Here is a 26450-nt window from a genome sequence, read left to right as displayed (position 1 = left end):
GAGTCCCTGTTGCCCTGTGAACAATTGCCCAAATTGCCCAACTAAACAACAAACAGAGGGATGCAGGCAGCCTGCCCCACATAGTGTCCCTTGCTGACGGGGTGGAGCCATTTCAGTTCCAACAGGCCTGGTCTCTGTGTAGAGACCTTAAGAATACTCCACCCAGCCTGTCTGGGCATCTGTCCAGCTGAAGTGGAAAGACCCTCTGTGTTGTGAAACTGCTGTAGGCCTCAGCATGTTTCTGTTGCTCTGCTGCATTGCAAAGGACAATCGCACCACGCTGTTATGCTCTCGGTGTGGAAATTACAGATACTGAGGTGACAGGAATCCTTGAAGAACGTGTGGGACACAAAGATAGGTCGAAAATGGCGATTGTGGCAATCCAGTGTGCAATATCTCTCATTTCGTAACCATGCCAATAAGAACAGGAAATCTTAAAAAAAAATGCAACCCAAAGGAAAAAAAGAAAGATCACAGTCCTTCGCTTTCTGGATGGCACCGACACTTGTAATGTTTTCTAAAGTAGCCAAGAAAGAATTCCTGAGACAGAACAACCTTGGAAGTTAGCACATGCCCCAAATCCAAAGGAAATCATTCTGTGAGAAGTTAAAAATGAAAATGGAAAGTTTTCAATGGAAATAAGACTGGTACCCAGTTTCTTCAGATGTTTTTCTTTTTAAATTATAAAATAATATATGTCATTGTAAATCAACTCCTGGAGAAGTATATAAAGTAAAGCTGGTCTTTCCTTGCTCCCTCAAATGTCACTTCTACTTTCCAATAGTTTGGTGTGTATTTCCCAGAGCTTTGTTCATGCAATTACAAACATTTATATAAGAGTATATTATATGGCTTATGTAGAGTATATTTATCAAACTGCCAGCATATAATTAGTGTTCCATAATATATACCCAAACATATAATTTTGAAAATGAAATTATACTATATAAATTCTGTAACTTGTTTTAAATTTTAAATGCAATTTCTTTTTGCCTCTTAGCAGGTGGTTTACTTTGATCCATGCTTTATAAAAACAAAACAAACACTTTTTGAGCCAAAGACTACCAGATTCATTCATTCAACTATTTGTTGCCTGCCGACTATGTATCAGGCACTGTTCAAGGTGCTGGGAGTGCATGAAATGATAAAGAGCATTGCCCTTGTGAAACTCACCTTTTAGTGGAGGGAGGCAGACAGTGAACAAGTAGAATACATGGTGATGTCAGATGTTGCTAGCAGGGCATGTCAGGCTTTGCAATGCTAGGACAGGCCTCGGTGAAAAAGTGACATTTGAGCTGAGATCTGAAGGCGGGTGGGGTAACTCCAGGTGGATGTCTGGAGGAAGGGTATCCCAGGAAGAAGGAAGAGAAGGAAGGGTATCTGAGGAAGAAGGTGCGTGGCTTGCTCAGACAATAAAGAGGCAAGTGTGGTTGGGGAATGGTGAAGGCAGGGAGGATAGAGGAGGTGGTTCGAAAGGATTGTGAGGGCCTTTAGGCCAGCTGGGCCTTGGGCTTTTACTCTGAGTGGGACAAGATGTCTCTCCGGGTTTTGAGCAGAGTACTCTCATGATCTGATGTAGGTTAAAGTACGATCCCTCCGGGCTTCCCTGGTGGCGCAGTGGTTAAGAACCCACCTGCCAATGCAGGGAACACAGGTTCGTGCCCTGGTCTGGGAAGATCCCACATGCCGTGGAGCAACTAAGCCTGTGTGTCACACTACTGAGCCTGCACTCTAGAGCCCGGGAGCCACAACTACTGAAGCCCAGGCACCTAGAGCCTGTGCTCCACAACAAGAGAAGCCACCGCAATGAGAAGCCCGCGCACCACACTGAAGAGTAGTCCCCGCTGGCCGCAACTAGAGAAAGCCCACACGCAGCAACAAAGACACGATGTGGCCAAAAATAAATAAATAAAATAAATAAATTTAAAAAATATATATGATCCCTCCAGCTGCTGTTGAGAGTAGACTCTAGGGAGCAAGGGCAGACGCAGGGAGACCAGTGAGGAAGCTACTGCAACAATTAAGGGGAGTGAAGATGAGCTTTGGGTCAAGGTGTTGGCAGTGGAGATGGTGGCATTGTTGGATTCTGGGTCCATTTCCAAGGTAGAGTCAACAGGATTTGCTGATGGTACAGATGTGGGATGTGAGACAGAGCAAAATCAAAGACGACCTATCAGGACAAAGCAACACATGGAGTATTCCTAACGAGAGATTTACTAGTCAGTACAAGAAATAAAAAACAAGAGAGTATGGATGACAAGGGAGAGCAGAACATGGAGACCTGGAGGAGCATTATGGATCCTTCCTCCTTCACCTTTTGCCACCACAATATCATGCGCTATGCCATGTATGTGTCTTGTCCATACTAGCATTTCTCAACCCTTACCCTAAGACCCCCAAAGGCAGAGAAGAGTAACCAATCATTCCCAGCTATCTGAGCCAGAGCCCAAAACTTTTGATGCCTCCCACTACAAGTATGGCATTGCATTATTGTCTTATATTTTCAAAAGAATGTCAGTGTTGGATTCTACTCCAAAATATCTGTTTCTCTCAATATATTCATTACTTATAATCAAGTTAAATTGCTAGTCTTGTATAATGGGTCCCTGACATACAGCAAGAACCCGTAAGGAGATATATAAGGTTTTAAGATGCCATTCCCAGTGTATGCCCAGCGGGACCTCCTTCTAAGAAGTGCTCACTTATTCATTAATTGACCGGTCCCAGAAGCACCTACATGCTCTTGGGACCATGCTGTATACCTGTGCTGAGAAGAGCAGGTAACAGGTATGGGCACACCACCCAGTATTCTTCTCACCAGCTTGGGCTTTTTCATCTCTACACCACAGTACAGGCCCTTCCTTACAAATAGAAATATACCTTTCTTCCTTTCTTTTACCTGACAACATTCTACCCATCTTTGGCTTTTTAACCTTTTAGAGCCTTACTCAAATTTCACATCCTATTCATGATGCCTTATGTTACCATCAAAGTGATAACTCATTCCAGTGAATTCTTAGAGTGCTTATTTTCTATGCGGAGGTATTATACACACTGGGAAGAGCAAAGTTTTGGAGTCAGAAGAGCAGAGCTTTGAAATCAGATTTACTGAAATTTTAATGCAGGTGCTGCCATTACCTATCTGTGATTTTAGGCAACTTTCTTCATCTCTCAGTCTGTAAAATGGAGTTAAAAGCAGGGCAGGATGATTCAGTGAAAAGCATATATGAAGCCCTAGCGCAATGTATAGGCATTTGGTAAATGTTAGCTCCCTTTCCCCCTTCACCTCTTAATTTGTCACTTTTAATATTCTACCTTCTACGATTCTACCTTTTGAATTGTTACATGTTCTGTCTCTTGAACTAGACAATAAACCCTTATAGGTTAGAAACTACATCTATTTCTTGACATTCCCAAAAGCATCCATCATGGTGCCTTGAACGTGGGAGATGATTAATAAATTTTTGCTGATAGATTGATTGATGGTTTCTTGGCAAGGTTAAAGCTGAAGGACATACTGCTCTCTGGAGTCAAGCACATAGCAATGAGCTTCAAAGAAGAAAATGAGCCTCAGCGTTCGTGGAGGAAGGTCATTGCCTAGCGCCTCTGGGAGACATGCTGCTGATGGATGAGGGGGATGCTGGACCGGCTCTGCTGTGCAGGTTGCAGATCCTGCTGGCCACTACAGAATGGTTACCCAGCCACGCAGGGAGATCCTGGTCACCCCACCACGACCAAATTCTTCTGGCAAAGCATTTCAACAGGCTGTCACGGTGGTACAGGGATTGACTGATTGCACAGCTGTTATTGTGTGCTTACAAGGGAAATTAGGAGTAATTAATGGGCTGGGGATCAATAGCAGTACTATATCGCAGGGAACGATTTAATTTTCTTTCTGCATTAAGAGGGAAGTGCAAAGATCTCACATAGAGAGAATAGATGGATCAGAGTCATAGATATGAGCTGCTAAATTTCTTGGCTTATATAAAAGTTTAAATTTTTAGTTTCTATTTACTTTTTGAAAAGGTAATGAATGCAAGCACATGGGAAGTCAATACAAAATGGTATAAAATGGTTGCTCCCTAGAAGCAACCACTGCTAGTGTCTTGGGTGTTCTTCTATACATGATGCCGTGTGTGTGTGTGTGTGTGTGTGTGTGTGTGTGTGTGTGTCCCTTAGATAGAAGGATTTTCAAGAATCCAAGACCTTCCTGCACGTCTGCTATGTCTTTTTGGTTCATCCCTATATCTCTGGTGACTAGCACAGGGGCCAGCCCGTACGGTCCAAAATTCATCATCAATAATTATGTGTTGATTGACTGACTAGATCTATTTTAATCTATGACTGACTAGATCTATTTTAATCAGTGACTGACTAGATCTATTTTAGTTTTTAAGTGATTTGCATTAGCTTGGTACGTCTTGTGAATTAACAAAAGACATACAATTTGACATGTCTAGAGAATAGAGCATCTTAATTAATTCTAATGTATTGGTACAATAATTTAAAACCACTGATGCAGAAACTGCCTGTTTGAATATTCTCCACTGACTGGAGGAGCTCTTTGGAAAATATGTACCACCTGAGTTTAAATAAGGATTGGCTAATAAACAAAAAAGAACATTAAAAAATATGTCAGAACACATGCTTATTGCAAGTTGTTACTTTGAGAGAATGTATACTTAAATTGCCTCTGAGTTCATAAACCACATGTTACTATGGCTGCTGCTACATCTATTATTGCTATTGCTACTACTACCAATATTACTATTTATTTAGTAAATAGTATGTACCAGCACCATGGAAGTATTTTACGCACACTATCTCATCACATAGCAACATTATCGGGTAGGAATTATTATCACCTTCATTTTATAGATGAGGAAACTGAGGCACAGAATGATTTCACAACTTGCTTATATTCACAAAGCTAATAAAATAGTAGAATGGGGATTGGGGCGCAGCTTGATATCAGAGCACATACCTCTGATCAATACTTCAAAGTCACATCTCATTTTGGACTAGCAATGGAGCATTCTTATTGATCAACCTTCCTATTTGCCAGATTTAGCTCCAAATTATGTTTGATTCTATCAACAAATGAAATCTGTCTTCAGAAAGAATGATGTTTTGTTAGCACTGTGGCTTTTCAAAAGATATGTATCAGTTGCTAAAATCAATTCAAAAAGAGGAACTCCAAAAATGGTTTGCATCATTAAAATGAGTGATCAGCTTCCTAAGTTTTCTACTTTGAATTGGGTAATACCCATTTGTGTGTATATACATGCGTGTTTGTTTTTTAAAAAATCTGTCCTTATATTTATTGTCACATCTCATATATTTATTTAAATAACAGGGAATTTGGGGAGTTTCCTGTCAGAGTTTTATAATCAGAAAATACCAAACTGCTTGTATTTCTTCCACTTCATCATTGGGGCTTTATGATCCAGATAGTCCTAGGCAAATCTGCAAATTATGCAAAATGTGTCTTGCCGCAACCCCTTCTTTCAGCACTTCCCTTTAATTATTTCTCCATCTACGCTCTCCTCACTCAAAAATGCCAAGGGTTCAGAGAGCCTCAGCAACCACGTGTAGAGCAAGTTCAAGGTCCCACCCTGTCCTATCCTTTCTGGGTGCTCCTTTCATGTGCTGCAAAATTATTCTTCTTTTTAGCTATCTGACCAAAATTCTATTCTGACAGGATAACCAATAGCATGTAATTTTTAGGAGAAAAGACAGCAGAGGAAAATGAATCCACAGCAAGGTGTGAATGACTGATAACTCTAGCTAAATATAGAGGTCCTGGCACTAGCACTGATATTCAGAAAGAGAAATTTATTAGGCCAAAAGGAGTATATTCATTTTGGGCTGAATACCATTCTTGTCCTCCCTCAACTAAAGCTTATCTTACATCAATGGTTGGACATTAGTCTAAGACGACACTAGATACCTGCTTCCATTTTTGGAGTATTGTGGGAGCACTTACTTATTTTGGTTGGCAAAGGACGGGGAGGAGGAGGTGGGGGGAGACAAGTCTTCCAAGGAGACCCTCAGGTGTGTCCATGAGAAATGCACTGAATTTATTATTCTGGAGAGGATTGTTTGTTGTGGTGGTAGTGTTGTTGTTTGTTTTTAATAGGAAGAAACTGAAAACCGTAAGTGGTCTTTACCTTGTTGCCCCTAACTATGCTTTTGACTTATAGGGTGTCTGTGGTTCCCTGACACACCGACTTTTCTGCCAGTTTCAAAGTGAAATAGTATTGGGGGCATGCCACCTAGTGGCGATAGCTTTTGGTTTATTGCTCATTGGAAGAAAGTAAACCAAGTCCTAGTAAATCAGTCTCCTAGGCCTGAAAGCCACACAGAGGCCATCTGGCTCGTCCTTTAGCTTTTACGTAAGCAGGCAAGTACATCACCTTTTCTGTGGACCCGAGACAGAAAAGACAGGCAGTTCAAAGCCACTGGGGCTCAGAAGCCCACTGACTCCCAATTCCCTGGTGAAATTTGAACTTCAGCGGCCTGCCTGCCTGGGGACACAACCCTGTATCCCCACAGGCTTTTTGGCAGTCCCAGCAACAAATGCTTGGAAGACGACAAGGTTCTTTCTGGGTCCTGGCCTCGACTTACTGCCTGTCCTCTCTCTGACCTCTTTCCTTCCCTCTCCCTCCACCCCTACCCCCCTTTCTCGGCTGCTGCTGGCTTGCTCCACATTCCCTGCTGCGTTTACTGCTTTTCTTCCATGGTCATGCTTTATGTCCCTAAGAATCACCATATAATTCTAAAAACTTGCCACAATTTCCTTTTTAAATTTCATTTTTACTTTTTCTCCCGAAAAGGAAAAGGATTTATTCTTAATGCGGAACACTTAGAAAATGGAGAAAATCACACACAGACACCACACCACCATCATCTAGAGATAATCATTGTTAACATTTTGGCAAAAATCCTTACTGCCCCTTTTTCCTTATTTGTGTGTGCCTGTAGTTTTTAAAAAACAAAGAACAAAAATGATATAAAATACTTCTCACTTAGTGATAGATCATGAGCATTTTCTCATGTCAAAAAATGTTCTTCGGGCTTCCCTGGTGGCGCAGTGGTTGAGAATCTGCCTGCCAATGCAGGGGACACGGGTTCGAGCCCTGGTCTGGGAAGATCCCACATGCTGCGGAGCAGCTGGGCCCGTGAGCCACAATTACTGAGCCTGTGCATCTGGAGTCTATGCTCCGCAACAAGAGAGGCCGCGATAGTGAGAGGCCCGCGCACCGCGATGAAGAGTGGCCCCCGCTTGCCACAACTGGAGAAAGCCCTCACACAGAAACGAAGACCCAACACAGCCATAAATAAATAAATAAATAAATAAATAAATAAATAAAATTAAAAAAAAAAATGACAATGCTTTGCTTATAAAAAAAAATGTTCTTCTATTACACGATTTTAGTAACTGCATCATAGGATACACCAGAAGGTACTTAATTACTGTTAAATTCCAGGAAAGTGAGAATGGTGGGGAATATTTTAAATTCATAGTCACATTCAGTTCATACTTTATTGCACATCTGTTGTGTGCTATGCTCCTGCACAAGGCAATTTTCATATTCATAATCACATTTAACCTTCACAGGGTCCCTATGACCACCTACGAAGCACTGCGATGCCATTTTGCAGAAGAGGAAATTGAAGGTCTGAGAAGTTAAGTAGCTTGCCCTCGATCACACAATCTGCAAGGGGGACACAGAGAAAGAAAACTTTGGTCCTTGGATCTACAGCCCCTCAGCCACTTCCTGAGGTCTTAGTAGATCCTAAGCATGAACATAGCTTCTCTGAGATTCTCTCTTTGTTCTCGTGATATGACTAGAGAGAACCCCCCACAAGGAGGCTAGCGTCAAAAGACCTTAGAGCCAAGGTGGGGAATGTGAAATAGGGTATGAGAAAGTGGAAGGAGAGCCACCTAGGAAAGGACTCCTGGGTTTTCATAGCCCCAAGAATAATAATTGCTAAGTGCTCTGTATACATTCTCCAGTTTTATTCTCACAAAACATACTAATATAATCTTATTTTAAGGTTAGAGCAGTAGTTGGTCCAAGGTCACCCTGCTGGTAGGTGGCAGAGGCAGAATTAGAACCCAGTTTGTCTGACTCCAAAGCCTTCTCAACTGCTATACAAACTTCCTCTCCATGTCAACTAGTTTTAAGAATTTTATAGTGATATGGTCACAGGTCTTATTACCCCTGGTTTTGAAGGTCTGTTTGAAGGGAGCTATGGGACAGATGAATGAAGAGGAAAAGAGTGAGACAGAAGACTAAAGTGAAACAAAGCCCAGAAAAAATATACAAAGCCTGAAAAAATGCCAGTTGCAATGAAAGTAACCTATGGGTAAGATGGACTGGTAATCTTCGACACAAAGTTTGGAAGGCAATGCTGACCCGCTGAAAAGGCTAAAATTTTGGCTTTTCTTGTTTTGTAAGCAAAGGCGAAACATGAGAATAGTAGTTAGAAATGGTTTTTCCTCCATACAATGCTAGTACATTTTTCAAAAATGATTAGCTCAAAATACTCATATTACTTATCATGAAACCAATGAAATAGTCTTTCATACTGATTATTTCACAAATTTATACTGTAGAATGAAAGATGAGCAGAAATACTACTTTTCAGGCATGGTGCCCATTTGGACTGCTCCTGTCTTGGTTTTTTAATCTCTGAAATAAAATGGATAATATTCTCTACTTCACAGGCATTGTGAAAATTAAAGAATAATTACTAAGAGCTTGGGGAGGGATTAAAGGGGTATGTTAGCATATGCTATCATTATATCCTCATTCCTATTCTGAAGTCATAATGCTCTGATGGTGACACCGTTCGTCATCACCATGGAAACCAATGATATATGCTATCTTTTGCTCTGGGGCCTCTCTCCATCCTCCAGGCAGTTGCAGAGACTGCCGCAAAAATAAGATTAACTCCCTCTTCTTACCGTTTTTAAGTTCTTTCACTGGTTTACAAATGCCTTCTCTACTAAACTTTTCCTTGAATGCATTCCTATACCCCCACCGCCATCCTTCTTCTCTTGATTATCCCCTACTCATTTCCATAGGCATGATTCTGGGCAGCATTTTTTTTTTCTATTCCTTTGTTCTCTTCTACCTTGTTCTTCTTTTCCTCCTTCTAGGTGGGAACAATCTTTGTTGATTCACCAAGTTGTTCCTTATCCCTCTTAATGTTTGCATGGAGAAGCAAAGCTTAATGTTATGAACTTTGTTATTGCAGCCAATTACTGCGATTTCAATGTCTGTGCGGTGTTTTGCTTTTCCCATCCTGCAAATAATCCCCTTTAAAACATTCTCTCACTTCGGTTTCTCATTCCCAGCAGGAGGCTAGCATCTAAGCGGCTGACATCTTGCTGCAGAGTGGCTGCGAGTACGTGAAAAGCACTACAAAACTGCAGGAGCGGCTGGCTAAGCCTCTGACAGGGAGGAAGAACTGGGAGCTTGGCTGTAAAGTGGGTGCCCTGAGGACAAGTTTTCCTGTCTTTAAAATCTCTGTACCTGGCCTGGTTCTAACTCAAGTTCAGGCCCCAGTAAAAGCGGGCCTGTGTATCTCCTGAAGTTCTGGGCAGCGCCCAGTGCAGGGGGCCAGTGGGGGTTGTCGGGCAGGACTTGAGGTGCCATCCTTCCCTTAGCTTGCCAATCTGGGGCTGGAAGTGAAAGCCTTGAGTTGATGTCTATGTCTGGCTTAACTCCCAGTGCCCACATGCACCTTCTCCCTCTGCCTGCCAGATGATCTTCTTCTCACTGCTGGTTCTCATCCCAAATGCCAAGCTGAAGGTAGAATAGTCATTGCATTGCTCTGTCACACCCCAGCATTTGCAGGGGCCAGGTGACCAGAGGCAAGGCTGGCTGAAACCTCATTTAGTTCCTCTGGTTTTGCAGGCACAAAGGAACTAGAATGAGTTGAATCTAAAGTTAAACTAAACCAGAGGACAGAAAGCCATTTGCTTGGTGTCCTCTATGGTAATCTGCCCTTTTAGAACAAGAGACAAGTGGGCAGCAGTGGCCCTCATGGCCCACAGCGAGCCCCAGGACCTTCAGCGTTTCCTGCGTTTCCCTCCCATCTCCCTCATTGCAATGAACCCTGTAACACTCCATGCCAGGCATTGTATTAAGTGCTTTACATACACCACTTAACTGCATACCTACAATAATTACTATTATTATTACTTTTAATAAACACTATTATTATGTGTTATTATTTCATTTTTATAGATGATGAAACAGAGGTTCCCTAACCATTTTGTAACTCAGGGCTTGATACATATTGAGGGCTCAAGAATGTTTGTTATTTAACTGAAATCTGACCAGTTCTAAGGAGTTAGTCCCATCACGGTGGAAACCCTGGACTGGGATGAAGGCAAGTGTTTTCCTTAAGAGTATGAAGATATTGACTCATCACTAGTCTCCAGGAGTTTTCTGAGGGCTACTTTTCCTTGACCCTCTTATAGTCCTTGGCTGGGTCTGAAAATTAAACTGAGAAAGACAGATTTACATACCAAAAAAAGCATACAAATTTATTGAATATAAGTTTTATGTGATATGGGAAACTTCATAAGGAAATGAAGATCTGAAGAAACAGACCTATGTAATTTTATGCTAGGTTTGATGAAGAGTGGTCAATGTAGAAATATGATAGGTTAGGGAGTATGAAGCATGTATAGTAAACTGGGGCAAACTTAGCAAGTTCTGTTTGTTAGGATTCTTTAAGGGTCCGTTTGTCTTCGGAGGTAATGGTGTTCCTTTCCCCTGGGGTATAGGGAAGGTACCTCTCACATGAGGGTTTTATGACTTTTCTGGGGAGAAGGCTGTGGAGGGAGAAGGTCAGGGTGACCTTCCTCTTTCTGCTGTTTTCTCAAACTCCTTCAGCTGAAAATATTCAACATGCCAAGATGCCATATTTTGGGGTAGCAAGTTCCGAACCCCATCAGCGTCAGTCAGCCTTCTCTTTGCTGCTACTTGATTACAGAGTGGCTAGAAAAGTCCCTTCTAATTACTTTGTAATGCTCAGATTTGTTAGGTTCTATTTCAGCACGCCACAATGCGTTGACAGGTGCAGCTTGTAAAGACATCTGTGTGGCCCAATATACTGGCTTCAATCAGGGAAGATGGTTTCTTCACTGCAGGGCATCCTCCAACCTTTAATATGCTAACATGCATTGAGTATCCCCTAAAGGGGGACATAAATGTTTCATCAATTCTAAGCAGCACTTTCCTCCCACATTTTGTCATCTCTGAAGCTAGGATGCTTCTTATGGACTGAGGCATCTTCCAGTGGCTGTTCGTCAAGCAGCAGTTGTGCAATGGTGGACACTGCGTGGGCACATATGAACTTGGTCAGAGCTGTTGTTGTCATATGTCAGTTGAGTTAGGAACATTCTTAGAACAACATATGTGATGTTTAATTGCTCTTTAAAATGTCTTTATAAAGATGACACCATGATTTGGCGCTGGAATGAAAAGTTACTGTATATGCCAAGAGGTATGGAAACAGAGCAGTGGGCGTGTATGTATGATGTGACAGCAGCCAAAATTCATCATGCAGGGTTAACAGCCATGCCATATTTTCTTGCAAAACAATAACCAAGTGCTTGATAGAACTTAAGAAAGGACAATACCCAGTGGTTGAGGCTATATTGTGTTATTGAGGTAGGTGCAAAACGACTGCCCACCACAGGCCAGAGAGCAATGCAACAAAAAAAACTCAGGAGAACTGCCAAATCCCTAGAAGAGCATCGTGTCCTAGTTTAATTGGCATTGCTTTTTCTTTCTTAGTGGTACGTAATCGATAGTTTATAGGTTTGATGAAATATGTTAGTGTAAAGCATTTCCAATCTTATTTGACCACAGACTCTTGTTTCCTCAGGAACATCTCTTGGAACTAGTGTTCTGTGGAATATAATTATGATGATACCTACCACTTATGATTGCCCAGTCACTTTAAATACTTCACCTATATTACTGAAATGAATCCTCACTACCATCTCATGAAGTAGGCACTATGATTATCTCCACATTGCAAATGAGGAAACCAGGGCATGTGGAGATTGAGAAACTTGCCTAAAATCACACAGCTGGTGTAGTAGAGCCAGGATTCAAACGCAGGCAGGTGGCCCCAGAGTGTGCGTACTTTACCACCACAGCAATGTAGTTGGGGAAACTCTGTTCTAGCCACAGACTGGAGGAGAGTGCAGCCAATCTGACCCATGGTTAAAAAATGAGTAAGTACCACAACTCCCACTGACTCTTAAAATATTCAGCAGGAACCTACAAGGGGAAAAAAAAGATTTCCCTGCTTTTTGTTGATACTGTGAATACGTTATTTCCTTTTATATATACCTAGACAATCTGCATTCCCTCCAGGTTATGAAGATTAAGAAGAAAGTCACTTTCAGTGGAAGACTGAAGCATTACAAATGTAATCTGAATAAAATACCAGGGACAAACCAAATAAGTATCAGCCCCAATTCAGGTCATACCTGAATGCTCTGAAAGGGTCCATTACCTTACAGGTTTGCTGCTCTAGTGCAGGGTAAGCTAGTGCTTTTTTTCACCGGGGGGCGTGGTGGTGGTGATTTACAGAAATAAGACCACTTTGTGCCACTCTTCCCATCTCTTTTGACTAGCTACTATTTGTGAGATAAATTTCAGTGAACCAGATGGACTTACTGATAGGTGTAACAATCTCCTATTAGCTCAGCCCCTAGGGAAGAGGCAGGTGACAGAATGATTTTGGCAGTGAAATGAAACTGAGAACAAAAGGTGGTGTCATTGCTTGGAGCAGTAATGCTCTTCAGGCCCCATCAGCTCAAGTTTCCCAGGCAGGTGACTGTGAGGACGATTCTGCATATTCCATCTCCCTAAGAGGTTTTGAACTCTGCAATGGGCTTTCTCCACATGTGGGTTGCTTCCTGAGATTAGTTTGGCCTTCCTGAGATCTGTTTGACCTTATAAAAGCTGCAAGTGAATACAACAACTAGTACCTATGGTAATTTAAGGAAATTATACTCTTCAGGAGACAAAATGCTGTCCAATTGCTCTTTATCTGTGCCAGCTGGGTAAGAAAGGAAGATGATTCATAGCCCAGTCCAGTGGGACCAGTGAAAGGCTTGATTACACCTTGGTTCCAGGCTGTCTTGTGCAGCAAATGCCTTGGCATTTGTGGGGTCCAGAAGGACTGTAATGATTAAACCTAGTCCAAGATTTAGCTTGGCATTGGCTTTTATGAGAGAGAACACACAGGTGTCAGACCAGTTGTGGACAGGATCTTTTCTGTACATCACCCAAGGAGGATGAAAGATATGGATTCCACTTTAATATGTGAATTGTAGCTGCAAAAGAAATCAGATGGAGATGGCTATCTTTATGGCAGCTGGCTAAATGGCAGCTGTCTAAAATAAAAACAAAGGAGACATTACAATTTCCAGGGTTAAGAGAAAGCTAACAAATGGAAAGTTCATTACAATAACTCATCCTTGTGTACAATAGCTGCTCCATACATATATTATGGTACAAACCAATTGGTAATAAAATTTTGACAGGGTTCATTACACTAAGTTTGTAAGTCAAGCGTTTGGGCTTAAGCATTAGGGACACGCTTTGCTCTGGAAAGCTGCAAACTAGGACTTGATAAGAAAGTACTAGAAAGAGTCCAGCTGTTAGATATTATCATGTTTCCTTTGAACATACTATACAAGGCATGTATAATTACAGAGAGAGTATCTGAGGAGATTAAAAACCATGGTTATATTAATGCATGCCTGTCTCAGGGGAACTGCATTCACTTTTCTGTCACAATGTATGCTTCCTGCAGCTTCTCTGCTTCATCTGGCAGGTTGCCTTTGGAATCTGTAATGCCTCAAGTCACTTTCAGCAGTGTTGGAGGATAGAAGCCATTAAGGCAGAATAGATGCTAGAGGCAAGACAGCGAATAATCCACTTGAACGCCAGTCAAGAATGCCTGTGGCAGCTCAAACCTCCTCACACGCAAATATTTTTCTGGAGGTAGGATGACATATAACTAACTACTGTTTCAAAGTGCTGTTAATTGTTTTTAATAAAATGAAATCTGAAGTTTCCCACCTGTATGGAAATCATCTGAGCTTAGCAAAAACATATTCAAATACTAATGAGGTGGTATGAAATATTAATTATATTACAAGGTTTCTTAATTCTCATTTCATTTTTTAACTTACTACTGTAAGCAAAGATAACCATTTCAAGAACTTTTTAACCAGGTCTGCAAAACCTGTGTGGCAACCAGGGCAGATCCTCTGAAGGGCCAGCCTCTTACTGGGCAGAGTTTTCTGAGGTAACCGGCCACTGTTTTTCCCTCCTCTAACAAATAGCCAAGAGGTACAGATTCCTATTCAGGCCACAGAAAATGACTGATTTGTTCAACTCTTCAACTCACCACCTTAGCTGTGTGCTGGAGACAAGCTGCAGTCTTTCCTTCATACACAGGAGGTGATGAGTTGCGGGGAGGGGAAATCCCAGCTTTTGGGGCTGGTGCTTTCAGTGTTACGAGGGCAGGCTGTTCGGCCAGCCATGGAGGGACCACTTGGCCCTATTGCACTCTCTTCTGAAGAGTGAAGACCTAGAGTTCAGGTAGGTGTGGACGAGTTGTTATTTGCGGGGAATACTTAACTGGTTTTCAAACAGACACCAAGTTAATACAGCCCTTCATCATTTGTATCTATCCAAACTGTTCCTTGTGGCAAGATAAAGAAGAGCGTACGTGACTTTCAGAGCATGCCACGGAACATGAGCCTCCTTCTAGGGCACGGCAACTGCCAATTTACACAGATGCTTATTTCATAGCGACTGATGGTTTTGGTTGGGTGAGCTCTCAAAGCAATCCTAGTGACCTCACTTATAAAATGGGAGTGGGGAGGTGGAAGGGGGGATGAGATGTTTTTTCAGGTCATCTCTGTGATTCATTTAGAATCAGAGAAATAAAGAGAAGACAAATTGCATCTTTTTTTTTTTTTAAGTGATCCCTATTTATTACTTTCCCTTCACAACCCAGAAACGCAGTTATTATATTTTGTATAACTGAAGTGAGGATGAATCCTAGGATTTCTTTTCCTTGGGTATTCAATGTATTTTCTACAATATAGTCTTCCTAGAGTATATTTTGCATTCTTTCACATACCTCCATATGTGAAGATTACTCTGGGTCAGCAATCAATCATGGGCAAGTTACTTAATCTCTCTGTGCCTCAGTTTCCTCGGTTGTAAAAAGGGGGTAATAATATTTCTACTTTATAAAATTATTGTGAAGATTAAACAAACGAATAAATGTAAAACTCCTTAGATGAGTACTTGGCATATAATGTGTATTATTATTACTATTATTTTATATCATCATCAAGGTTTTCTCAATCTTTACCATTTACTTATGTCTTCCCTATGTGTATGGTAGGGAAGAGGTGGAGCAGGAACACTGAAGTTTAGGAAACATTACAGCCTTCCAGGATCTTATCTAATACACACAAAAATATGACATATATTTATATACTTCATACATGGAGTAATATGCTACAATATGTAATCCGAATCAAATGCTGGTTTCAGGTGCTGCAATAACACAAAGAATGAGATTAAATGGGTTTATGCTCTTCAGGGAGAGGGTTGAGTTTGGGCTGGGCTGAAGAACAGGTAGAACTGAGTTGGATGAAGTAAAGTGAGGAGGGCATTCCAGATGAGGACAACATGCAAGAAAGCAGAGGCCAGAAAGAGTGTGAGATGGTCTTGGGGCAGTGGGCGAAAGAGCTGGCAAAGCAGAAGAGTGGAAGGAAATAAGATTGTACAGAATGGAGCTTCATTCTGGAAGTTCTAGACAGTTCTCTCTACTTAGAGGACTCTCCACCTTATGGAAGTGGAAACAGAGGAGAACAGCAAGGTCCTGAGTGAAGGACAGAACAACAGACAGAGACTCTGAGAAGATTTCCAGGGCTCGGGGGTTGGGGGCTGAGCCCGTGGAGACTACTGAGGAGGTGGCTGCCCCGGCTGTGGCAGTGCGAGGGGATGGGGGCCAGTCCGGGGCACGGCAGAGGGAGGGAGAGGAATGAAAAGGAGTAAGTGGCATTTTGAGGAAAAGTCAGGCAAGTTAGCAAGGCCTGTCTGTCACTGACTGGATAAAGGAAATTAAGTAGAGGGTAAGTCAAAGATTATTTCAAATGTTCAAATCGGTGGGTCTGAGAATTAGAGACCCCATAGAAAACTGGAGGAGAACTGATTAAAGGAGGAGAGAAGCAAATGAGGAGTCTGGTGTTGTATAAATATAGCTGGCAGTGACAGTATGACCTCCAATAATGATAGCTAATGCTTATTATTTACTATGTGCCAGGCACTATGTGTTTACACATGTAAACTCATTTAATCCTCATGGAAACTGTTTGAGATAGGTATTCCCATTTTATGAAGGACAAGAGGTTAAACAGTTAATGCAGTTTATAGAGTTGACTGGGATTTAAACCCAAGCCGTCTGATTCCAGTGCTTGTGCTAGACCACCACTGTGCTTAGTACTCTCAGGAAGTCCAACTCTGACCGGAAGTGAAGACTGAAAACAACAGTTGGGAGTCATCAGCACAGAGGTGTTAACTGCTTTTATGGAAATGGATTAGCTTTCTGAAGAAGGCAGGCAGATAGGAGAGCAGATGGCCAAGAATGCATCCTGGGGGAGGCCCACCCTGAGAAGTCGAGCACGGGGAATGTGCAGAGCCCCAGTGAGGGCAAACAGACTGTACGGGGCCAAGGGTGGGAGCCAGGAGACCATACCCGTTCAGGCAAACATTATCGGTGGCTTAGAGTTAGTATAGTATCAGTGGAGATAGTGAGAAATGATCCGATTATTGATAAACCTTGAATACATATCGGACAAGACTTGCTGATGAACTGGATGCCAAATGTAAGAGAAACAGGAAAGTTAAGGATGAAGCCAAGGTTTTTAGCCTAAACAACTAAAAGGATGGAGGGGGAAACTCTTAGATGCAAGGGTGAGAAATTAGGGGTCATTTGGATTGACTAATATTAAGATGCCTTAAAGACATACAATTGGAGATATCACATGTATTTCTTTGCTAAATAAATTTAGTGGGGCGAAATTGCATGTTCAAGTTCATTCTCATCAATACAATGCATCTATCTCAAGGGCCAGACTAGTGACCAGATTTTAAGGACCATTTCCAACCCTGAGACTTGACAATCCAATAGTCCTCTCTTCACAACTAAAGTACAAGCTATTGATTCTCTCCTTTTAAAATTCCTACAGGATCTTTCCTTCCCCATATGTATTCCCTTCCTTTGCCACATTGCATATACCATTTACACTTCCTATACCACTTACAGTGGCTCTGTTTTCCTGACAGAACCATTCTGATATAGTATATACAGTCCTAAGAGATGTAGCAAGCACTCAATAAATATTAGACAATAATAACACTAATCAGAAAAGGTATTGTTCGTAATAAACTTGAGACTAACAGATTAATGATGTTAGAAATGGGTGGGACTTCCCTGGTGGCGCAGTGGTTAAGAATCCACCTGCCAATGCAGGGGACACGGGTTTGAGCCCTGGTCCAGGAAGATTCCACATGCCGCAGAACAACTAAGCCTGTGTGCCATGACTACTGAGCCTGCACTCTAGAGCCTGCGAGCCACAACTACTGAGCCTGCATGCCACAACTACTGAAGCCCGCGCACCTAGAGCCTGTGCTCCGCAACAAGAGAAGCCACTGCAATGAGAAGCCCATGCACCACAATGAAGAGTCGCCCCCGCTTGCTGCAACTAGAGAAGCCCGCGTACAGCAACAAAGACCCAACACAGCCAAAAATAATAAATAAATTAATTAATTAATTAAAAGAAAAAAAAAGAAATGGGTGAAGGGGGGCAAAGGTACAAACTTCCAGTTATAAAATAAGTAAGTCATGGGGATGTAATGTACAGTATGGCAACTATAATTGATAATACTATATTGCAATTTGAAAGCTGATAAGAGTAGATCTTAAAAGTCCTCATCAAAAGAAAATAAGTTTTGTAAGTATGTATGAGAATAGATGTTAACTTATTGTGGTGATCGTCTTGCAGTATATACAAATATCAAATCACTATGTTGTGCACTTGAAACTAATATAATGTTATATGTCAATTATACCTCAATAAGAAAAGAAAAAAGAAAGATTGTTAAACCACGTGAGTTCCACTGTTTAGGAACAGCAAATATGAGGAGTCGTATAAAAGGAGACCATTCTTAATACCTAATAACAAGAACTGCTCACGCTTCTATTAACACTTTTCAATTCACAAAGTGTTTGCACATACCTTACTGCATTTGGCTAAGATGAAACACATATTGGAAACGGACACTTACTTTCTTAACAATAAAAGCCCATGATCAAGAGAACAGCACAACTATAATAACAAAGTGGCTTATATTGTTAAAAGAACATTTGAAACATGGATTTGTTCCACAGAGTTTTCTCTCATCAGAAGAGAATGAAGCTGCCCTCTGGCTCATGTGTTCTCTCATGCTATGGTGTGAGCCTTGGATCACAAGGAAGTAGTAACAAACCCTAATGACCATCCATATTTCAATAATTGCAGAGTTTAGCTTTCCAATTAATTTATTGAGCACACACTTTATGACATGTATGGTAGTAGCCAATTTATAAATGACTTTAATTGGAATTAATTTTAGGGAGCCAGTAGTTTTTCTCTTTTTGGCTCACCAGTATTGATAATTTTCCTTAATACTGTGTTTTAGACACCTATAGGTAGAAAGACAAGTTCTGGGCCCAGATCCTCAGGTCCAGTTTCTGTTTTCCTTGCTCCCTTCTAGAGCAGGGGTTCCTGTGCTCCTCTCAGCTCCGATTCCCATCCTTCTTTTGCCTTTTGTCCAATTCCCATCAGCAGGATGTCCTGCTGGCCCTTGGATCCAGCTTTCCTAATTGTTTGCTTGGCAACAACTCTACCAGAATCTTTGGAAATACAAGGCTATGGATGGTCTTCTGCAGAGGCCCATTATAACACCATGCCACATGGTAATGTTGAGGAGACCAGCAGAGGGAATGAAAGGGCACAGCGAAATCCAGGCCTAGTGCCTGAAATGAAGGGTACTCGTGCTGACAGGTACCCATCTTCACTCCTGAAGGTTTGGGGACTAAGACTCTAATGGTTGCACTGAGACTAGCTCCCAATGGGAACAGAGGTTTTTTGGTCTATGGCTTCAAATATATACTACTAGTTGGGAACACTGACTGCGTAGTAGGAAGATGCTTACAATGATGCGTTGTCCAAATCCTGCTGCTACTGGCTGTGCTCTCTGCTATCATCCCCCTTAGGGATCACCTTCACTGCAGACAGCCACCTTGCCCAAGGCCATGCCCTTCCTAGGGAAGCCTATTTGGCCCAACGCAGGACAACTCTGACAGGCCATGTTAATTCTAAACTCCCCAGGGGGTTGCCTGAGGCTGTGGTCAGGCCTGCCTTGCAACTTGACTTCTGCTCACTCCTGCTCCCTTGCTCTCCCGCCACAGGTATGGACCCCCAGGGCCCTCACTAATAAACATTCAGCACATGCAACTACATCCCGGAGTCTGCTTCCCAGAGAACCCAGTCTGCCACAGACTGCTCTCCATATGGCCTGTATGTGTTGCTATCTCTATTTTGCCATTGTTGCCTCTGCCTTTCTCTTTGACCTTACCAGTTTGTACCTGTTTTCCTCATTTATTGTCATTTTTTAGAGTTTTAAGAGGGACTGGAGATAAATGAGAGTGTCTAACCCACCACTGTGCAAGTCAGAGTTAAACTGCAGAGAACATAATTTACTCTAGCAATTCAAAACAGAAAGGGTGTTTTCAGAGTATTCAGTGTTGAGGCAGATTTATTGCAATAATGGCCCCAATTTTTCATTCCTCCTTTACCATGTGACTTTGTAACTCCTCACATCAAGGGATTGAGTCTATTTCCTTACCCCTTGACTCTCGCTTTGGCCTATGGAAGGTGGTAGAAATGGTGTGCTGTTTCTAAACCTAATCCCCAAGAGGCCTTGCACACCTTGCACTTCCTCTTGGAACTCTCTCCTGGCTAGCTTGCTGGAAGATGAGGGCCCACATGGAACATAGATGAGTTGTCCTAGCTGAGGCCATCTGAGACCAGTCAGCCTCTAGTTAACCCATCAGCTGACCACAAACACATGCGCAAGCTCAGTCAGATCAGCCAAACTCAACCTGGACCAGTAGAACTGGCCAGCTGACCAAGAGATTCATGCAATAATAATGGTTACTGTTTTAAGCTGCTGCATTTAGGAATGTTTGTTATAGAGCATTATTGTGGCAATAGATGATTGATACGAGTAGCTTACAGAACCCCTGGGAAGTCTGAAGAAGTAGACTCTGGGGCCATGTCACATGACAGAGTCACTTAAGTCATGAAGTTGTAGAACCAGGAAACTCCCTGCTAAGTTGACAAGCCACTGTTACAAGCTCTGGTTCCAGAACCCTGTCACTTCTCCTGTAATTAGGAAGCTGCTAACTCAGAACCAGGCTGCTGCTGTTATTGCCATGATTTATACCATCATGGTAGATGCCTGTGCTTTGCCTTTCTTCTGTCTAATTCATTTTCTTCCATCTAATTCATTTTATGTAAGTGTTTCTTGTCATCAGAATGTAGGTTACACCTGAACTTCAGTTGCAAAGGCATCTAGGGTCAAAGGGATTTTTAGCTTTCTAGCTTCTGCAGGACATGAGGAGGTTGGAATGGATTTGGAATGAGTCAGCCTCAGTATCTGCCACAGCTATGATTAACTAAAACGAGCATTATTCCTAAAACTTATTTCATAGGTATATGCTCAATGATACTGAAAAGAACTTCTTTAAATTCATACATTCAGTGTATTTCACAATTGGGCATATCACTCTCTACACTGTCAAACATCATTAATTCAATTAACAGAAGTTGAGAGTAAAGGATGAACAACGTAGTACTAAGATTTTATGAACTCATTGCTTCAGCAAAACTCAAATAAAAATTTCTTAAGGGAACCAACAATTATAAGTCACTAAGGAGAGGAAAACTGATTTATGTTCTGAAAAATTCTTGGTCCCTTATGATATTTGATATAGCAATGCTAATGGAAAAAACAGTGATTTCAGAAGGAATAATAAGAGTTATATGGTCTTGATCCACAGTTATTAAGGTGTATATACACAACTATGTGATAAAAGAACATTTCGAAATTTATTTTGGCATAGAGTAGATTTTACAAGGTTCTTAGGAAGGCAGGTGGGTAGCGTCCTCTGATCTAACCTTAAGACATGACAGCTGGTTTTAAGTGGTCAGAGAATTAAAGCTTCCAAATCTGCCGAGTTAGCAACTCTAGAAAAATCTGTAGGGATGGTGATTTAAGATGATGAATATTCAGTGAAGAAAAGGGAAGGTAATTCTTAGATAATAGACTCTTCAACAGTGAAGGCCTTAAAATGAAAGGAATTTTGTGCCCCCAATTTTGTTCTGTGTCTTGTTCCGTGGAGGCACAACATTATTATGGTATGTAAGGCTTGCAGTGGTTTATGCCTTACTGAGAATTACTTTACTCACTATAGGCTTGTATGGCAAGGAGTCCCGCAGCCTCACACATACACAAAAGTCTGTGTTGTCAGGAGAAGCTGGAGTCCCTCCAAAACGTGCCCCACTGATTCAAAAGCCAGACACTTCTTTGTCAACAAAGGCATGGGGGCTAAAAGTCTGGAGGGCAAACTGCACTTGGCTCATTGGTAAGTCTTAATCACAGACCCTGTTTATTTGTTTCTTACTGACATTAATGTGAAATACCAGCAATTTTGCTTCCAAGACAGAATCCATTGACTTAATTTTTTCACTTACTTTTTTTTCAGTTGTGCAATCAGAAATTCATTCATATGAGGAAAAGGCAGTTATTACCTATGGAAAAACGCCAGAGAAAGCAGTGGTCAGACTGATTGCTTTTTGGCAAAGGCTGAACTCAAGATTTACCAAGGGAAGCCCATGTAAGTGTGACCTGAGGGGAAGTTACAAGTGCCAGAGAATTGCTGAGCCTGGAAACTGGAATTTCAGTTACCTTGTATTTCAGAGTAAATTATACACATGCAAATGCAAGGATGACGTATCACCATGTTGCTAAAACGGTGATTTCTAAAACAGCTTTACTCTTATTTCTGAAGCAGTAAGGGAAAAAAAGAGAGACAACAGACAGCAAGTAATTTACCTTTTGGGGAAAGAATCTTGAGCCAGTGTTAGTTAAAATCTTCCGGATCTCTGGCCTGGATTCAGCTACCTGGGGGCATAACAAAAGAGAAAGTGAAAGGTCACCTAGGTCAGGTGTTTCCCAGGATGGAATTTAAAAGCAGCTGCCTTATCCTGTCTGCTCTTTAGTCCCCAGACTTAGATCAAACTTGCTGGCTCTAGATTTAAAAGCATCTTCAGAATACCAGGGTGCTCACATTTAGCCCCCTCTTTGCTTCCTTCTCTCTATCATTTCCTGTGTTCTTTGTGTACGCATCTGTTCCCTCATTTGATTGCAATCACATTTGAAGGCAGAGGCTGTGTCTTACTCACTGTATCTTCTTTCTTCAACTCTGTTATCTGTATAAGTGTTTTGCTTATAGATAACATATTTTTGTTTGTTAAACAAAAATATAGTTACAGGCAAATGCAAATTCTCCAATCTTTCAATTCTTACTGAGAAAATGATGGGAGATTGTTAGATTTGTGAAGTGATTGACTTCCTGTTTTTAATAGAGTGAGTAGTATATTTACACTTCAAGTACAAATAAAAGTTGCTTTAAACGATTTTGATATGTTTTTGTCTCTAAAAGAAGCAACAGCCCTATTGGGATACATATAAATCTAAGTGACTCTAGAAAGGGTCAATGGAAAGCGTTATCTTAAATAGGAGGTCAGCCTTAATGATAACTATCAATACCACAAATTTTCCATGTATTAGAAACTATGAATAAAATGCTCATCTTCATAGCTGCTGCTAATGTAGTTAGACTCATGAGGGAAAAAGTGTCTGTGAATGATGCCATCATGACATCATTTTTCTTTTTTTTGTCTTTCTTTTATCCCAGCTGACGGTACACTACACAAGCTCTTCTACAACTTGCCTTTTTTTTTGGCAGGTGGAATCATTCCACGTTAGCTCAAGAAAATGCTTCTTTCTTTTTAAGGGTTGCATGGGAGCGTTCAAGTTAATAAGCTATTGTCTCAATTCTAGTCTCACCCTTTGGAATCTGCAGACCCCTTGGATCCTGCTAGCTCCCTGTTAGGTGTGCTAAGACAGACACTAAAGACAGGAATGCTCTCTTTTACTAGCTTTTCCTCTCTGCAGCCCCTTAACAATGACCTTTACCTCCATGGTGCCAGCTGGTTGCAGTCTCCTCATTCCCTTTCCTTCCGCCTCCCTTTTCTTTTTTTTTGGGCAGCCTCATTTTGTCCCCTCAGAGGCACCAGCACCACTAGGCAGTGACTCCTTCTCAGAGGTCTGACCAACTCCCATGAGGTGTCTCCAGCCAGCCTGGAGCTGTGCTCGAGTAACCTCAACATGTTCCCTCTGTTCTTCCAGACCCAGGGTACGAGCCGCTTCTTGGAATTACTATGCTCTCTTTCTCCATTTAGCTTCTTAAAGTTCTCCAACAGCTAACCAATAGCTCATATTAAGTTTTCTCTGTTGAAATGCTTCTGGTAGTTTCTGTTTTCCCTACCGCACCCTGACGGATATAGTGTGTACTTGACATCTGCTGGGTCAGAAAGCCCGAAGGAACAGAGCAGCCTGCACTGCCGTCTGGACCTGCTGCACCGCCTGTTCCTGCTCTGGTTCCTGGAGGAACCATCATGTATTTAACTAGTACCCTGCAGATGGACACTTAAGTTGCTTCCAACTTTTGTTACTATAAACAATGCAGTCAACAACATTAAATGAATTGGCTTTTCACATATGGGCATGTATATCTGTAAGATAACTTACAAAAGTGGAATTGCTGGGTGAAAAGCACTGCCAAATTGCCTTTTATAGAGGTTGGATCAGTTTAGTCTCTCACAGGCAATAAACAGAAATCTATTTGCATGAGAAACAGAGAAATCAAGAAAGGGAAGAGGGAGCCAGTTGTGACACCCTCATCTCACGGAATTCGATCCATCATTTGAGGAATTACTTTCTGGCCTAGACCCAATGGACTTCACTTTGAGTCCTTTGGAGAGAAGGAAGGCTAAAATACAAGTGGAAAAGCTCTGTAAGACACTTTGGTACTCATTCGATAGAGGGTAACACAAAAAATGTACGGAGGTGCTTTGCCACAGATTCCCGCCAGGGTTGAGCAGCCCGAGGAGGTTCCATGCTGCGCCCATGGTAACTCAGGCCACAGTAAATGTTGGTGGCCAGCAAGAAGAGTGACACCTAGAGATGTGTGGCTATTGGAAGAAGTGGCAGTGCTGCTGGGCAAACTATATGTGGTAGCTGTAAGCACCTGTGAGACACTTCCTAGGGACTCTCCAGAACACTTGGGTGGAACTTTGTGGGGTACCGGGTCTGCTGCCTACAGTAGTGGAGAGAGTTAGGAGCTGGTAAAACACAGGCCACAAAACTCTCCTTTACCAACCTTGTCGCTTTTTTCATTTCTACATCTTTGGCTCATAAACTGAAGTAGGCTTTTCTTAAAAATAACAAAGTAAACTATTCTTCTTCCTTGAGTCCTTATAACACATCTCAGCAAACTCAGGTTGTGACTAAGTCATTTTTTACCATCTGCTGTTTGGTTTTCTTGTCACTTGTTCCCTGCTCAGCAGAGCTCGACTATAGTTATCACTGCCCTTGTTTGGCAGACAGGCTACATTCCACATACTTACTTTTACTGATTTCACCTTAGCATTATGTGGTAACAAAGCTTTGTGTACAACCAGATCTGTGTCTTTCCTATCCTGTAAGATCTGGGCTGCTTTCCTGCAGAGGACTTTTGTTTTATGTTCCACTGTGTCTTGTTTGTGCCATTCTTAATTTACACGACAGAGATGCTGTCATCACCAATTAACATTTATCAAGGGCCCTCTGGATGCATGGCTGAATCGGGACTAATTTAATATTCTCTTTGTTTCATATATCAGGTGGCTCCTTCAAATGAAATTTTAAGTATCTCAGTGATGATGAAGAAGAACAGAGACATCAATTAGGATTCAGAAGACAAGCCTCTGCAGAAAGGATTAAAATTAATATTTGAAAGTTTAAAAGAGGGTATCCTTTTCCTCAGTCAACAAATGACAAAAGTAAAATGAAACTGCATTCATTGTTCTGGAAAAAGCCTGGCAGCATTCCATTCAGACATCTGCCCTTTGCTTGTTCCATTTTCCTCTTTACTTATTTCAGTTCTTCTAAACTTCAAGGCTAAGTCTGAATATTTCTTCCTGAGGCTTTTTCTAAACATCTCTGCCCTTGGGGATGACTCCTTCCTCCAATTCGTATATCATTTATATACAAATATAAATATAATTTCTCATTTATATACGAATATAATTTCTCATTTGGAAATTCAGCACATGATACATTGTACAATAGTACTGAATAAATATATGTTCATTCTCCCCAAGCATATTAGAGAACTATCTGGACAATTTATGACTTTTCCATCGCCAGGGTCACAGTGTTCTGTCAACGGTAGGATCTCAAGAAATACTGATGATGGCAAAAATCTGTAAAAATCAAGTGGAATTTTATTTTTTAAAAAGGGTGAGAGGAGAGACAAGGCTGAAGCTTTGGAAGCTGAGACTCACAAGCATCATTAACGAATGCTTCCTAATCTAGGAGCTACATGTACAACTTTTTGGGCGGAGGCGGGGGGAGGGGGGGTTTGTGGGAGGCAAGAACATCACTGGGAAGTCAGCAGTTTGTCTTTCAAGATTCAGTAAAAAAAAAGGTTTTTTGGCCTGCCTAAGCCATATTTATTTTCTGGCCTCTCCCTTTTGACGTGACAGTAAATAATGTAGCACGGTTGTCGGTGGCAGGAATTGATATTCGAAAGAACAGACCTGAATATTTTCATTTTATACAAAGAAACATTCCGTTCTGTCATACATGTTGGAACTAAAAACACACCTTCCTGTTTTATGACGTCAAGAACCTGGTTCCAGCGAGGCCGGCGACTCACGAATCCCAGCAGCACGCAAACCCATTGTTACGCAGGATCCGACAAAGCAGACGCCGTCGAGCTCTCCTCAGGACGAAGCTCCCGCAGGGCCCCGCCCACTCCGGGCCCGGGAGCCTCATTGGCCGGCCTTCCGCCCGCCATCTCTATCAATCCCCGGGATTTGGCTGGGGAGGCGGGCCTTCTCCTTTCCAGCACTGATTGGTCGAATCTTAACGACGGTACGA

At 41.8% G+C, this 26450-nt stretch overlaps 1 protein-coding gene and 1 long non-coding RNA gene across 2 annotated transcripts in view; one reads left to right on the top strand and one right to left on the bottom strand.

Moving 5' to 3' along the window:
- The window catches only part of LOC309610288, a 110564-nt gene extending 84266 nt beyond the window's left edge, over window positions 1-26298 (bottom strand). The window contains exons 1-2 of the long non-coding RNA XR_014233816.1: window positions 26175-26298; window positions 22296-22364 (exon numbers count right to left, since the gene is read on the bottom strand). This is a non-coding gene — a long non-coding RNA (uncharacterized lncRNA). The remainder of the gene's footprint in view (window positions 1-22295; window positions 22365-26174) is intronic.
- The window catches only part of MDM1 (Mdm1 nuclear protein), a 32975-nt gene continuing 28886 nt past the window's right edge, over window positions 22362-26450 (top strand). The window contains exon 1 of the mRNA XM_082352953.1: window positions 22362-26398. Coding sequence (XP_082209079.1) covers window positions 26186-26398 — 213 coding nt within the window. The 5' untranslated portion in view covers window positions 22362-26185. The remainder of the gene's footprint in view (window positions 26399-26450) is intronic.

Source organism: Balaenoptera borealis (assembly GCF_965194805.1).
Source record: "Balaenoptera borealis genome assembly, chromosome: 13".
Taxonomy (NCBI): Eukaryota; Metazoa; Chordata; class Mammalia; order Artiodactyla; family Balaenopteridae; genus Balaenoptera; species Balaenoptera borealis.
Note: the sequence above shows the minus strand (reverse complement) of the source record. Positions and strands in the feature narration are given on the sequence as shown.